This window comes from Apteryx mantelli, chromosome 1 (genome assembly GCF_036417845.1).
Source record: "Apteryx mantelli isolate bAptMan1 chromosome 1, bAptMan1.hap1, whole genome shotgun sequence".
NCBI classification, from domain to species: Eukaryota; Metazoa; Chordata; class Aves; order Apterygiformes; family Apterygidae; genus Apteryx; species Apteryx mantelli.
Window position 1 is genome coordinate 195,056,242 of NC_089978.1, and position 15,197 is coordinate 195,071,438.

General features: G+C 36.6%; 1 protein-coding gene across 2 annotated transcripts in view; it reads left to right on the forward strand.

Moving 5' to 3' along the window:
- Positions 1–15,197, forward strand: part of CFTR (CF transmembrane conductance regulator) — a 96,672-nt gene that overhangs the window by 24,155 nt on the left and 57,320 nt on the right. For both annotated transcript variants that reach the window (XM_067315135.1, XM_067315127.1), the window contains exons 6-11: positions 645–808; positions 1,277–1,402; positions 6,055–6,301; positions 8,589–8,681; positions 9,212–9,394; positions 11,983–12,174. In XM_067315135.1, the coding sequence (XP_067171236.1) occupies positions 645–808; positions 1,277–1,402; positions 6,055–6,301; positions 8,589–8,681; positions 9,212–9,394; positions 11,983–12,174 (1,005 nt within the window). The remainder of the gene's footprint in view (positions 1–644; positions 809–1,276; positions 1,403–6,054; positions 6,302–8,588; positions 8,682–9,211; positions 9,395–11,982; positions 12,175–15,197) is intronic.

The following is a 15,197-nucleotide window of genomic DNA, read 5'->3' on the forward strand; positions in this document are numbered from 1 at the left end:
AGTGATGTGAGCTAGTGCTGAGCAAGCCAGGTCAGGTGCTGGCAGCAGTGTAGCTGCAGTAATACAGAGTTCTATGCAGGTGCTGTTTCTCAGCACAGGAGTCGGTCCAAAATCTATCTAATGATAGACTAAAGTGAAGGAATATGACTGAAATAGGCAGCAATCTTTTTTGAATTAGTTGCATTCATACAACAGTCGTCTCTTCACCAAAATAATATTTGCCTCCTATATCAAATTAAATCATTCTTAGAAGATTCTTTTGTGACTTTTTCTCATCTTGCAGTGTTTGAAAATGCCAGAGTCAATGGCATATTCTGTTTACTTTTACAGAGCTGGGTTTTTCCTCGTGTACATACATAGTGAAGAGACAATTGTAGATTGAACTTTGCCTTGCAAAAAATCAAAGCTTAGGTGTGGAATGTGTATGTATTGCTGTGCTGTCATCATAATTAACACCCAGGATGCTATGTGCTTAGAATCACAAATCCTCCTTTATAAACTTGTTTTACTACTGGAAAAAATTTGTACAATTCTTCATTACATTTTTCAAAGTGTCACTTTAAATGACTTCTTCCTTTTCATGTAGTTTTCAGAGCACATCTTTAATTTATTTTATTATTATTTTCTCCTGTGGGCTTCTGCAGGGTCTCGCACTGGCTCATTTTGTATGGATTGCACCTTTACAAGTGGTACTGCTGATGGGACTGCTCTGGGAAATGTTACAAGCTTCTGCATTTTCTGGGCTTGCTTTTCTAATAATCATGGTCCTTTTTCAAGCCTGGCTGGGACAAAGGATGATGAAATACAGGTGAAGATACTGTTTTAGAATATTTCAATGTTTTTGCCTGAAACATATTAGTTTAAGAAGGCTATACCACTTGATTAAGGATTTGTAGTTATTATATTGTTACAAAAGAGGAGTCCAAAGAATTCTAAATGTGCCAGGAAAGTAGAGACAAACCTTTACTTACTTAGCAGCAGCTGTCTAAATATGAAAAAATGAAAGGTCTAATGTGCAGTAAATAGTGATAAAACTTCATAGAAGAATGAAAACTCCTCATTAGTGACTTGATTTATTCTTATTAGAGCTTATATCTTCTCCCTAGTTAAACTTACTACATTTCTGATATTTCCTTTAATGTGTTTCACAATAATATTGTTAGAATAAATATATTACGTATAGGAATATAGGACAGGTGTTTTCTTAAGATGTGGTATGATACAAACTACAGAATGAAATAGATGAAAATTGATCTACTGTCTTTTTACTTTGTAGGGATAAGAGAGCAGGAAAGATCAACGAAAGACTTGTCATCACCTCAGAAATAATTGAAAATATACAGTCAGTTAAAGTCTATTGTTGGGAAGATGCAATGGAAAAAATGATTGAAAGCCTCCGTGAGTAAGTGTTCTCATTTGTCAGCCAAATTTTTCTACATCAAAAAAAAAATTAGGTGATTATGAACAGCATCTGTGGTCATGTTAGTTAAGAAGTAAAGCACACAAATATTAATTCTCCATAAACTAACTATGCATTCCCACGCTGTAGCTTGTTTTTTTCCCCAATTTGTCAAGTTCACTATGGAGAGCTTTTTTTTATTATTTGCTTCCTCATTTGTTATAATGATATTTCAGTGTTTAGCCTGCACAGGTAAAACAACTGTGGCATCTGTGTTTGTTTCTGGCCAACCCCATCCTCATCATACAATAAAAAGCCCTTTTGTGTTGATTACTTAAGGCTTTACAGACTTTCCTATTCTGCAGTGGAGGAAACAGTATGAGTCCTCTGCAGCCATTTTCTGAGAAATGCAATAAAGCTGTCTTTAAATGTTACGCACAGTCTGTGTAAGGATTAAAGTAACACAGCTTCATGTATTCATTCTGTACAATTACATTAACATTTATTGTCTGTGGATAGCCTTGTATAATGCTTATCATTTCAATTAACATTGAGATTGATGTGGAAGCTACCAGAACTACCAGAGCTACCAGAATCATAAAGGAGGTAAAAGAGCTAACCTGTCTAGCTGAGAGCTGTGAGAACCAGGCATTCATAGGAAGTCCTGGGGGAAGGGAGGAGAAGTGACATATTGATTGATATGTGACGCTGCACTGAAGCTGTCCAATGTGCTTGTTTAGTCTTTTAGAAAGAATTAGAATTCTGTACCAGGTGTGTGATTGGGAAAACAGCAGAGAAGAAAAGAAATATAAGTATCTTATTATCATGTAAATAAAAGAAATGTTATTATTACACAAACACCTTCTTGTTCAGCTGCTTCTATTATGCTTTCTGAAAGACAGTCCAGGAAAAGTTAGCTGTTCTTTACCATCAGAATAAGAAAATTCTTAAATTTTATAATGATTTACTATAAAAGCTCTGAGAAAACTCAGTGTGAATCCAGGTCTGAAATTCCAGTTCTAGGATAGATCCAAGTTAGAATTCATCTGGTGGCAATAGTCATTTGGATTGCTTTTAGGAGATTTTAGACCAAATATTGTGAGTAGCTCCTGTAGAAATGAATTAAGATTCATATATATGTTCCACAAAATGGCTAGATAAACCTGGAAAAAGGACTATCATTTTATATTCTGGGTTTTTTTTTAATTATTTATAGTGAATTCTGTAATGCTATAATTTATTATGCATGGATATTTAAAATACAAGGAAGAGTGATAGAAATATTACAAGATTTCTCTTTTTTGCTTCTCTTGCACCAAAATCCCATATTCTTTGGGGTGATCCAAAAGGTCATTTGGTGAAGACATCACCAGAGCAGGTCAAACAGGGAATGTCAGAGTTTCAATTGAATTTTGCTTGCTGAGCCAGCCCTGCGACTCCCAGCAGGCTCCCAATCAGTTGGTTTGTTAAGCTGGTAGGAAACGAGACAGCATGAGTAAAGTCATACCCGTATTTTAGCAACAGTGCATTATAACTCAGTTGTTACCAAAGTATTTCTGTGAGCTGGCATTTTCTGGTGCAACCCAATTTAATCAGCTCTAGTTTAATGAACTAGACTTACCTGTGCCCTTACACTGCTAGATTTGAGCTGGCAGGGCTGGCTATTCTGAGGGTGTTACACTACCACAGATAAACTCCCCCGGATAGGTGCAGCACTTCGGGCTGTCTGCTGTGTGCCGTCTTAAGTCTATACTGATAATGCTGTTCGTAACAGGTGTCTCAGTAAACATATCTGCACTTCTATGGGCTATGCAATATATTCAGAGAATTAAAAAGCCACAACAGCAGACTGTTCCTCTGTTCCCTAGCAAAGCACTAGAGGAGGGGAAATCCAAGGCTGGAAGTGTCCTTACTTTGCCAGCAGGAGACCCATCCTTATTCAAAGCAAAGAAGCGCAAGCTCATGTATTTGTACTGACTGCAGTGGCATCCATGCAAAAACAGACATACACTGGTCTACAACCTGCATGTACTTTCTAAGAGCCTGTGAGTTCTGAGAGGCTGTATCTATATACTGATACTAAATCTATCATGGTGTTTGACATATTTTGGCATCTTTGACATTCACTGGATAATCAAGGTACACTTCCTCAAAGGTGATTTGGACCATAGTGTTTCAAAATTGGTCTCACTAATATCAACACGTTAGTGTTGTTAGAAAGCTTTTTTCAGATTAGCACAATGAGAAACTAAGTAATTCATTCTTTTCCGTGGTGTCTTGCTACAAAAATCACACCTGACTTTTCCTCCAAAATTAGTTTTTTTGCTTTCCCTCAGGATTTTACTTTGTATTTTTCACTTTAATTCCTATTGCTTTGTTACTGACTTTTTCCTACTCTTTCTCTACTCCTTCCTTGTTTCTATACTTGACAATCTTTTTAGAAATTAAATTCGTTTTTTAAAAAAAAATTCTTCTGGAGGCACTTCTTAAAGATGAACATCAGTTGTCCCAAGCTACCATTTTTCCAAGATGCTGTGGCTAAGGTTATTTTAATAGAATATGCTTATTAAAAGCAAATGAGCAAAAAAGACTAGCATTCTTATCCCTGTTGTTGTTAAGTCCACATGAACATAGTGAGCCAAATTCCAGTCACTGAGAATTTTATGTCACTACTAGGACAAATTCTTTTACTTCTTCAGGAGAAAAACATGATCCTTGCTCTATAAATTTCCTTCAGGAACAGTGTGATCTTTTTCCTCCTTCCCCCGCTTTCTCATACTGACAGTGATGTATGTCCTCAGTTTCTCTCAATGCTAAGTTTCTCTTTTCATTTCTCTTCACACTTCTTTTCCAAGTCCTGATACAACTACTCCAGATTGTTTGCGGCATTTTGGCACTCAACTCTTTCCTTCTGGTTTGGCTTTTTTTTTTTTTTCATAGTTGACTTACTGAATTGAAAGCCAGGATGTCTCCAAAAAGCTGGTTCATCTCTATACATGTGTGACACCTATAGTCTCCTTTACACTCCAAGAGCCCATATGGCCTCAGCATATTGGGTGTGCCCCAAATGAGTGCGCAGTTTGCAGAGCACTCAAGCCCAGATCACAGGCAGATCCACCTCTGGAAAACTTTTGCTTGTGACTCGTTCTTGGGAGCACAATGAAAATGGTTAGTATATTGGTTCTCCCTCTTTGGAGTAATTTCTGTGTGCTTCAGCAGTGGAAGGATTTTTGGTAGCTTCTACCCAGGCTTTTGCATGGAACTGGCCAAGCAGGAAAACCAAAAGTCTTTGTTATCCCTATTCAGTGCTGCCACCCACAGTCTCATATAAGCTCTGGAGGGACTTATAAGGCCCTTTCTCCAGGGCAGTGGCTGCAGCTGTTGTGGTTACCTGCATGCCTGGCTACTTTCTTCATGCCTGTTCTGTGAAATGCAGCCCTAACAAGAAGTGCCAGGCATCCCTCTCCAAAACTGACTGAGCTTGGGGTTTCTCTCAGAGGCTTTTAGAAATGCTTTGTTGGCAAAAGTGGTAAGACTGATGCATGTGAAAGTCTCATAAACATGCAGCATAGAACTGAAGAGGGGGACTGAAAAAGCCCTGAAATCCTGGATTTACTTTGCATGCAGAAACTGGCTCAGTACTAAGAGACACTTAAAAATTATGGTGCTCAGCCTTTACAGTGCCAGGAATTGCCTTCACCAGTGTGACTGCTAACTGTTGTACAATCTCCTGGTGGCTGGAGCACTCACCCAGCAAACGTGCACCTTGGGTTCTAGCTCCATCTGTAGCTTCAGTTCAGTTGAAAACCCTTCTCTTACACTGCAGCAGAAGTGCCTGTGTTCGGGCAAAGCTGAGCTGCTGGGCTCTAGGAATGTGAAGTGAATGGGGCCAAAAGAAGAGCAGTCAATTGAAAACTTATTCTTTAGCACAGTGAGTTAAGGCCATCAACTCAGAAACAGACTTATGCTCCCTGGATTATTTCTCTTTTTATTTAATAGCTTGCTGTAAGATGCATAAACATTGCAGAAGTAGCTTGAGAGTAATCACTAGTTGCTTTCCTGACTGCACAGTATCTAAGCTTCAGCTGGAAAGGTGGAGAAAGATCCACTGCCTTCTACCTATTCAGGCTAAGGTAGACTGATAACTTCTTGGGTGAGGCTGTTCTGCAAAAGAAGATGACACTATAATAGTTACCGTGCTGTGGGTTTGTTCTTAGCATTTGTATGATCATGTATAGCAAATTTGGCCCTTCAGAGTATCTTACTTCCACAGAAGTGTCTTCCATGGGACTTATGTGTCTAGATTATCAGTTCAGTAGGGGATCATGCTTCTGGGAGAGTAGCATACAACACAACATTAGATGCATAAGGATGGTTTTGCCAGAAAACATAGAGGCTTGGGGTTTATGAGGTACCCAAGTCATGGCAAAGATCATGGTTATTTTGTATGACATCTCTGAACGTTGGTGTGTAAACTGGGCTGCAATTACGTTTTAGGACCAAAAAATTGTTTTGAATCTTGCCTTCTAACTGTAGTCTTAGAAAATAAATGAGCCTCTAACTTAATTATTTTGCCAACAGTTCCATGCAAAAAGTTTGTAAGATATAAACTGTGGTATTGTACACTAATTATTTTTATTTGTTTTTTTTAACAGAACTGAACTGAAGCTAACCCGAAAAGCTGCTTATGTGAGATATTTCAACAGCTCAGCTTTCTTCTTTTCGGGTTTTTTTGTGGTGTTTTTAGCTGTGCTTCCATATGCTGTGACTAAAGGAATTATCCTCCGAAAAATATTTACCACCATTTCCTTCTGCATTGTTCTTCGAATGACAGTGACCAGGCAGTTTCCCTGGGCTGTACAGACCTGGTATGACTCTATCGGAGCAATAAATAAAATACAGGTAGGGTACATACCCGAAAATCTTCCCAAGTACGTAAGCTAATTCTTTATAGCATGTTATCTTGTCAGTTGATCAACAAAAGATCAGAGGATTTATGCAGACTTTCTGAATATACTATATATTGCTTTGACTACACACCATGAAATGTCATTATAAGTCTTGATGTTTGTATATAGCTCCCCAGGCAGCATAACCATAACAGTTTTATGTTACCTGTACACTGCTGTTTTTGAAATGGGGGCATTTAGTTAAATACTCTTAATGCAGAATAGGGAACTTAATAAAAGAATATCATAATTTATGCTGCTTAAGAGATGTTTTTCCTTCAGTAAAGGAAGTAGAAAATTAGTATATGCTTTATATGCCACTGCTACCAGTTGTTGCAATCATGAATCTGCCTCCCTTGCTATTAGTGGCAAAAACAGCAGGAGATGGTGCATCTTATGCAAATGTGCACCTCATTCATCATGAGCAGTAAGCATAACTACAGTACCAATCTGCTAATTATTACCTACCTTACCTACCAAGATCCGTTGCTCATATACCAGCATCAAAGGCTTATATGCACAAAGTGAATTAAGGATGAATTCTCATGAGCTCTGTCTGTTTTAACTGCTGTTTTGAAATCACTCCACAAAGAAAGAATTTTTATTCTATTTTGGATCTAAATCTCAGGATTTTTTGAATCTTTAAAATGTTTTTAAATACCTAATGCAATTAACATTTTTAAATCTTAAACTGTTAAGATGTTGTTCAATAAAATATATATTTTATTATTTTAGTGTGATAAAAATACCCAGTATGGTACTTACAGATCTGAATTAGAAATCTGAACCTTAATACTGAATTAGAGTCATATATTGGATTTTTTGAATTTTTATGATTTTTTAATTGAGTGGGAAATTCCAGCAATCTAGCCATGAACCTTTCTCTTGGACATTCAGAAGGCTGCCTTACTGGATCCCAATTCACTGAGTCCTTATCCGCTCAAGATTCCCAAGGTGTCAGTGGACAGTGGCCTGTCTGAAATATATCTTGGAATAGTGGATCCGATACCCTTTCACAGAATTGGCAGGCCCAGTTGTCATACCACTGTTCCCACTGTGTCTAACACTTGTCTCTGGGGATGTTAGTTGTGCAAGTGCTCTAGCAATTGCTTTGTGATAGGTTTAATATAGACTCCATATACAGACTGCACAGAATCCTAGAACACCAATGGTTTTCTTGTCCCAAGAAATATGCAGACATAAACAAAAATAATAAACCATACATGTATTTCTCTGTTTTAGTTTCCTCACCAGTTTAGAGAGTTCACTGGGCCAGATATGTCCTCTAGGGTATTTTATTTGCTATGTATCTAGACAATGTTTTCTAGACCTTGAAGTCTTTAGGGATCAGTATGCTTTTGCTGACTGCCAGTGCTCCAGCAGCTCCCTGGGCAGACTCCACAGCCTCTGTTGTGAAAGCCTGTCTATCCATTTTTGTCTCTTGTGTGTGTTTTGTCTTTCCATTTTTCAGTACCTGCCCTTTCAATCATCTGCTTTTTCACTTCTGTTTGTTTTCTTTGGGAAACTTGCAAGTTTGCTGTGAAGAACTGATTTTTCCCCTTACCATCTCCTTAGTTCATCCACTGTATTGTTCAGGTAGACCTCCTTGATCCCATATAATTTAAAAAGACAATTTAGGGGAAATAGTATCTACAGATTGCACAACCTAAAGATTATCCCAGAAAAGAACACAAGCATATGATTGCTGACTTCTGTCATTTGAAATTATACTACTTCAGTGCTGCAGTAACCAGGACTATTATGTGCCTTTTTGGTTGGTGGAAACACCATCCTAATTAATTTAAACTTTTGTAGTTTTGGAATAAACGAGATAGGAGTGCGTAGCTCCTTTTTTTTCATTGTTTACGAGAGTATAACTTTCCACATTCTACTCCCAAAATAAAGCTTTGTTTAGAAAGGGTTAAGTTTGGAAGAGTAACTCTGCCCAATACAAGTCCTAAAAATAAAGGAAGTGCCAAGTTTTGGTATACCTCTAAACCAGAAACAAATGCATTCATGGTTATGTTTCCACTAGCAATGAAAGTATCGATAGCTTCAAAAGACGGTTTCTGCTGCTTCCAAAAGATGTTGTGTAAGCTATATGTATGCCTCACTCTAAGACACTACAATGGAATAGCACTGCCAGAAATATTAACTGTGCTCAGTGTAGGTAAATATGTACAGCTTTGTGTGGTATGTCCATCATCCCTTACTATTCCTGTAATGTGTTCCGTTTATAGGATTTTTTGCTAAAAGAAGAATATAAGGCACTGGAGTATAATCTAACAACAACCGGGATTGAGCTGGACAGAGTAACAGCCTTCTGGGATGAGGTTAGTACTTTTACCCAAACTAAATTCAAATACAGAGATTATCATTTTCACTGTTTTTTGCATTGGTGTTCTCTAAAATGGTAAGACTACACTTTCTCATTTTAACTGGCTTCAGCCATCAGGAGGCAAGGAATGTGTGGTAAGTAATTAACATAAAATATCAAATTATCCAGAATTGTGAAACTTTGGAAGAGGCCCTATAATAAGTGCTAAGGTCTATAATAAGGAGTTATTCCTCATTTAAACCAGCCTGAAATCAGAATCAAACTCCAGCATTGTATAAACACTGGAAAAAAAGTTCAATAATAGGTGCATTTCATTTATGCCAACAAATTTAAGAGCAAGACCAGTACATATATTAAAATATATATTATTTTAAGAATGTAATAAATAGGCTATAGATAGAAAAACTAATGTCAGAATAGTAAGTTCATATTTTTTTTAAGTCCACAGTATGATATACATATCTGCATATGCATGTCTTGTTTATTGTTTATGTATCTACAAAGACGCATATATGTATATTGCAGGGAATTGGAGAACTATTTGTAAAAGCAAAACAGGAAAACAACAACAGCAAAGCCCCTAGCATTGAAAATAATCTCTTCTTCAGTAATTTTCCCCTTCATGGCTCTCCTGTTCTTCAGGATATAAATTTCAAGATTGAGAAGGGACAGTTATTAGCTGTTTCTGGATCTACTGGAGCAGGCAAGGTATTCCCATTTCTGTTGTTTCAGTAAAAGTCATAATTATTTTAAGGAAAATATTGTGTTGTTGTCTGTATTGTTATCTGTATTGCTTCTGTATTCTTCCTTTCCTATACTCTCTGTGAAAATGGTGGCTGTAGGAGAATGTATCAATAAAATAGAAGTTTAAATAAAATGGCTAAAAGTTATTTAAGTATTAGGCTGTGGCCAGTATGAAAATGGTTTGATGGATTTTTTGTGTCTACAGAGACACAGACTTAATAAGGAAATAGCAATTTCAATGACAAAGCTATTTTTCCATGCAAAGTAAAAGGAGATTGGCAGGAATAATACAAACTCTTCTGGTTTTCTTGTGGAAATGTAAAGTTAATGCTCATGGTGGGAATCTCCCTGCCTTTAAAACAATAAACTGGAGAACCTAGCATAGATGTCTAGATTGCTAAGTGTACTTGAAAGTAGAAATTTTTTTCCTGCCTTGCAAACATTTTAAGGAAAATTTTGAAGACAAGGCTGTCAGTAATCTGACAGCAACCTGACACTGGTTAGTCTGGTAACTAAAACACATAGCCTGGATACGCTGGTCATTTGTTTTCCAGTTCCTAAATTGCTCAGCCCAGGCAGGCTCTCCTGAATTGCATGTGAAAGGCTGGAGAACAAGTCCAGGGATGTGCTGTTAAAACTGCTGGTTTTCTGAGAAGATTTGTGGTCCTTTTATAACCCAAAAAATGTTATCAGTGCATTTAGTTTGTAGATAACACATCTGATTAACCTCATTAACATAAGTAAAATGAGTTGAATTGTGATACTCTCATTCACATTGAATAGCAACTAATTAGATGAGACTTTTGCCTTTTGTGAGTCCTCTGGGAAGATGTGAAAGTCAAAACAAACATTCATTTTGCATTTGGCAACTTTTCTTGTTTAACAAATTATTGGTGAACGTATTCTGACTTCCTTTATTTTTGTGGGTAAAATCCTTGGTGTGCTGAAGTCAATGGCAAAGGACCCATCAATTTCAATCGGTTAAGGCTTTAATCTTATTTTTCATTCATGGCACCAATAGGAAAGAACAATAAGACTGAGGACATGAGTTTGCAAGCATGTAGAGCTGTTGATATGTTGGGGTGCATGTTGGAGTGATGATTCTCTGTTAACAGAACAGTTGTCTTCTGTTGTCCCTATTAATTTCAGATGGCTATTGCTAGGGCTAAAACACTGATTCTTGTAATATAAAAATGACAATTAGAAAGTGCAAAAGGATGTATGTGCATCTCCTTCATTCAGCTATGTTAATAATATTATCTGAAAGATTTATGAAAAATAAGATTTTACGCTTACTCCTCTCCCCCCGAGTCTTCCTCCTTTCCTTTCACTCCCTTAATTTAAGGTTTTCTTCTTGTTACTTAAGGTTGTTACTGTATATTTCAGGAATTATCAGACCCGTGAAAAAGCATGCATACATATTTTGTCTGTAACTGGTATGGAGCCTGACATGAGCTCTTTAATACTGCTTCACTACTAGATGTTTTTTCATTTAAATTATATGGCACAGATACAGTAGTTTAACATTCAATGTGCAAAACGTACTAAATGGTTGTGCTTTGCAAGATCAGAAAGTTCTTACTCAGCATTTTGAAAAATGCAGATTCTGGTCTAATGTAAAGAAGTCTTATGAAATTCCCCTGCATATTCTATAACTTGTCAAAGATAGTTTGAGCTTGACATCATGAAACAAAGATTTAGACAGAATTTTAGATCTTTGACTGCTACGTCCCAGCTTTGTTGACTGTTTATTAGTGATAAGAACACCATTGGAATGCCTCTGTAACATATTTTTCCTTGTATTTCTCAACTGTATTCTTTGATCTAGTAGCCAGTGATGTGTGACAAGGTTACTACAAGCTACTGATTAACTTTGAAATTATAACATGTCAGTACTGAAATTGCAATCAATTCTTTTATGAAGGGAAACCGTATATATGCTTAGGTCATGTATTCACGTAAATAAGTTAACAGTTATAGAGGAAAATTCAGATCACACTGAGTAGATTATGTGAGTAATTATATACACACAAAAGAAATTGCACTTTTCAAGGCAATACAGATAAAGGACTTATAAACACTAGCAAAATTGTAAATGTGAATTGTGTTGTACAAAGAACAAACAAAATAGTCACCGATAATGTTAAAAACTGAATAACATTCTCCATAAATACTAATGCTTTATGTCAGTGTGTCTCACTCTGCCTCTTACAGATACTCGCATTTTACCATGTGGAACTACTACAAGCTTAATTAAAACTATATACTTTTAGAGCAGTATGCCTTGTTTACAAGACGTTTTACACAGTTTTTCTCATTCACTGAATGAAGTTTTTCTCACTTCAGAGGCCTTTTCAGAACCACATATATCATGAAAATATCTACTAATTGCTGCTTGCAGTAGATCAGGGGTTGTAGGGACCATCCTTACAACACAGTTGTACCATCCTGTTATATTTCAAGTGACTTAGCAGAGTGACTCACATTTTGTTTAGCATTTGTTATAGTTGTACAATTCTCTGATATATTAACTAACTGTTAATGATTTTCAGACTTCTCTTCTGATGTTGATAATGGGAGAATTGGAGCCTTCACAGGGTAAAATTAAACACAGTGGAAGGATTTCCTTTTCACCTCAAGTCTCCTGGATCATGCCTGGAACAATAAAAGAAAACATAATTTTTGGTGTGTCCTATGATGAATACCGATACAAGAGTGTCATCAAAGCCTGTCAACTGGAAGAGGTCAGTCTGCTAGGACTCTTAAGACTTGTGACTCAACCCAAGTGAAAAACCCCAAAGAAAGTCAGGGAGCAGGGTTTAAGTAAGCAAGACATTTTTCAGATTTAACGAACCCAACCTGGCATCAAGATTTTGTAAAATTCCAAGTCAGTTCATTGCCAGCCCCTTTAAAAATATACTGATGGTTCGTTCCAGTTCTGGTAATTTACACAACCAGAGCTAAATAAGCTGGCTCAAATATTATACGTCATCTGCCTTCTCAGTCTTTGTTGCTGGTTAATAACCTGGGTAAACATATTAATGTTAAAAAAAAAATGTAAAAATTTTTTTTCTGCAAAATTTTTCACATCTTTTTTTTTTCAACGTTTTTTCTCCATGAATAATGCTACTTTTCCTGTTTCTGTACTTTCTTTTACCCCTCAAATTCAAAATTGCTCCAGTGAAAAATAAAACTCTTTGTGCCAGAGGCCTGAATTATTTAAAGGAAAATCTTGATTGAAGTAATTTTTTGTGTGCACAATGAAAATTTTTGCAAAATTATTGCAGGATCAATGTTCGTGTAATGTCTAGTCCATGATTAGTATAATGAAGTGGAAATGTCTGTGTGTTTGCTTGATGTTACCAGAGGGTGGTGTAGGAAAAGATATCTTTTCACATTGCAAGATACAAAAGGATCCAGCATTTCAGATCTTTTCACCCCTATTGCTGTGCTGTAAGATCAGGCATTTTATCTGTAAGGTGCAGATCAAAACAATAAATATTTAACTTTGCTGAATAGGATCTTTCTTTAGGCCACACAGTGACACATATTTTCTTTTAGTTCCAGTCAAGCAAGAAAACAATAGCCAGTCTGTTTAAAAATAAGTTGAGGTTACTGTATTTTATCTCAGAGCAGGATATAGTTAAGCGATAAAGTAATAGTTTTTTATATGTTTATGGCCTTTTCAGATTGTGTTTGGATTGTGGTTTGCAGGGAATTTTCTTTGAAAGCTTCTGAAGATGAGAGAATGAACTTATTCTGTGTTCTCTGAAGAGTAGTCCCTAACCCCTGTCTTAAAAGCTGTAGCTAATGCCTAAGCTCCAACAACTAACTCATTGCATCAGTTTGAAACTCTCTTTGCCTAAAGAGGCTTCTCATCCCAGGCCCCAAGCATGGAACCCCTAGAGCAGAAAGTGATTAGTGATGGGGACGTCTCTATGTCAGTAGGCTGGAGCTCCTTTGTTCTCCATGTAGGCTCCATCACACCAGCTTTGATCTGTGTTAATGCAGCTCTGCGCTGAATAATATGCTTCACCTCCTAGCAGGGCTCCTTATTTCAGACTGAGTATGATGTTTATAAGGATATTTTGCTTCTGGACTGAAGCTGAATAAATCAGGCTGGCCTGAAGAGAAGGCAGAATGATCTGGAATGAAGCCAAATGCATTACTTTATTATTCTGCTTTCTAGTCTCCTAGTTTTCATATCTTGGTTACCAAATAAGACTTAGTATAGCAGGTTTAATGATGGTTATCAGATATTGATTCCCTGCTTATTCCCTAGTGTGTATTTTTTAGGGGTTTATTGTGAGAAGAAGGGTTAGTGCTTTGCTGGGGTTGTGTGTGTTCTTGTCCTTCATAAAGGAAAGATGCCAGAGAATTTTTGCTTGAGAGTGTTCACTCTGCCCTCTTCTCTTCTTTCTCTTCTTTTCTTAACTAGTTACATAGTCCACCTGAATGTAGGAGCAGTCATTGTCTAGTTTGTACATGGGCTCTTCAAGGTGGACAAAGAATTGGTGATGAAAGAAAATTTATTTCTTTACTGCACATATGCTGAAAGTCAGTTAAAATAGACATCTGGGTATATATATGGCTAAATGAGATTTTCTTTCAAGCTCTGTGGTCTCAAACGCTGTCTTGGGAAGATGAAGCCATCTCCTTTGTTTGACCCAGTGAGCAATTGGACGTGTTCCTACTCCAAAATGCAACATCCTTCTGAAATGGTCTTGTTGCTTTTCCATCTCTATCATCACTCTATAGCAGAAACATACTGAGGATCTAGCCCAGAGAAGGTATTAAGAGCAACTGCTAAATTCAGTGTCTTTTTCCCCTGTGATGGTCACATCATACTGTATACATAGATTTGGGGCTTCCTGGAACACAGTGAATAGCCTGTTCTTATCCAAGAGCAGAATGGGAAACTGAGGCTGGGGGACATCATACTAGGTGCTCTGTACTTTGTTTTAGGTCTATGCAGATGTGAAAATAATGTTAAGTAAGCTTAACTTCAATCATTCAATGCATGAGAATGTTAAGAAAGGCCAGTGCTACATTTTTTTCCCTAACTTTTTTGATAGGTGCATAGTCTACTTCCCAAGCAGTTATCATTTACAACCTCTTTAAAGTCATTAAATGCTTCAGGTAAATTTATCTCAAAGTGATTATGAAAGATGGAAAGTGCAAGGAAATATTTAATGTAGTTTTTCATATTTCTAGCTTTCCAAGAATAAAATGTTCATTGTGTAGGAAATCAGGAAATCTTTATTCAGAGATTGGAATGTTTTATTCATTAGATTTTGATTCTGTACTCCCAAAGAAGGGCAATCTAGTTGTGGAACCCGTTACCTAAAATATTTTGTTTGGGGTGGGGTTTCTTGGATGGAGGAAATTTTGTTATTTTTCTAAAAAATATTCTTGCTGTTTTACATTTTATTCTATCTATGTATGGAACCATCAAAAGGAAGATTGAAAAGATGTTTTCTGCTGTGATTAATTTTGAATATTCCCAATTAACTTTACTGGACAGTAATACAAGTATGGGGAACAAAAGGATTTGCCTTTATTTATTTATTTAATGAGCTCACATAAGGTTATAGCAATCTAGAACATTAAAATATTTAGTCTAGACATTTAGTCTAGATGTTATTTAGTTTGAAGAATTTAGGTAGTTATATGACCTGGTTTCTTGACATGTATATTCAGCTTAAGAAATTTCTGCCCTCAGTTTTTTATTCTTGCCATCTTGCAGCAATTCACTTATCCTTCTGTT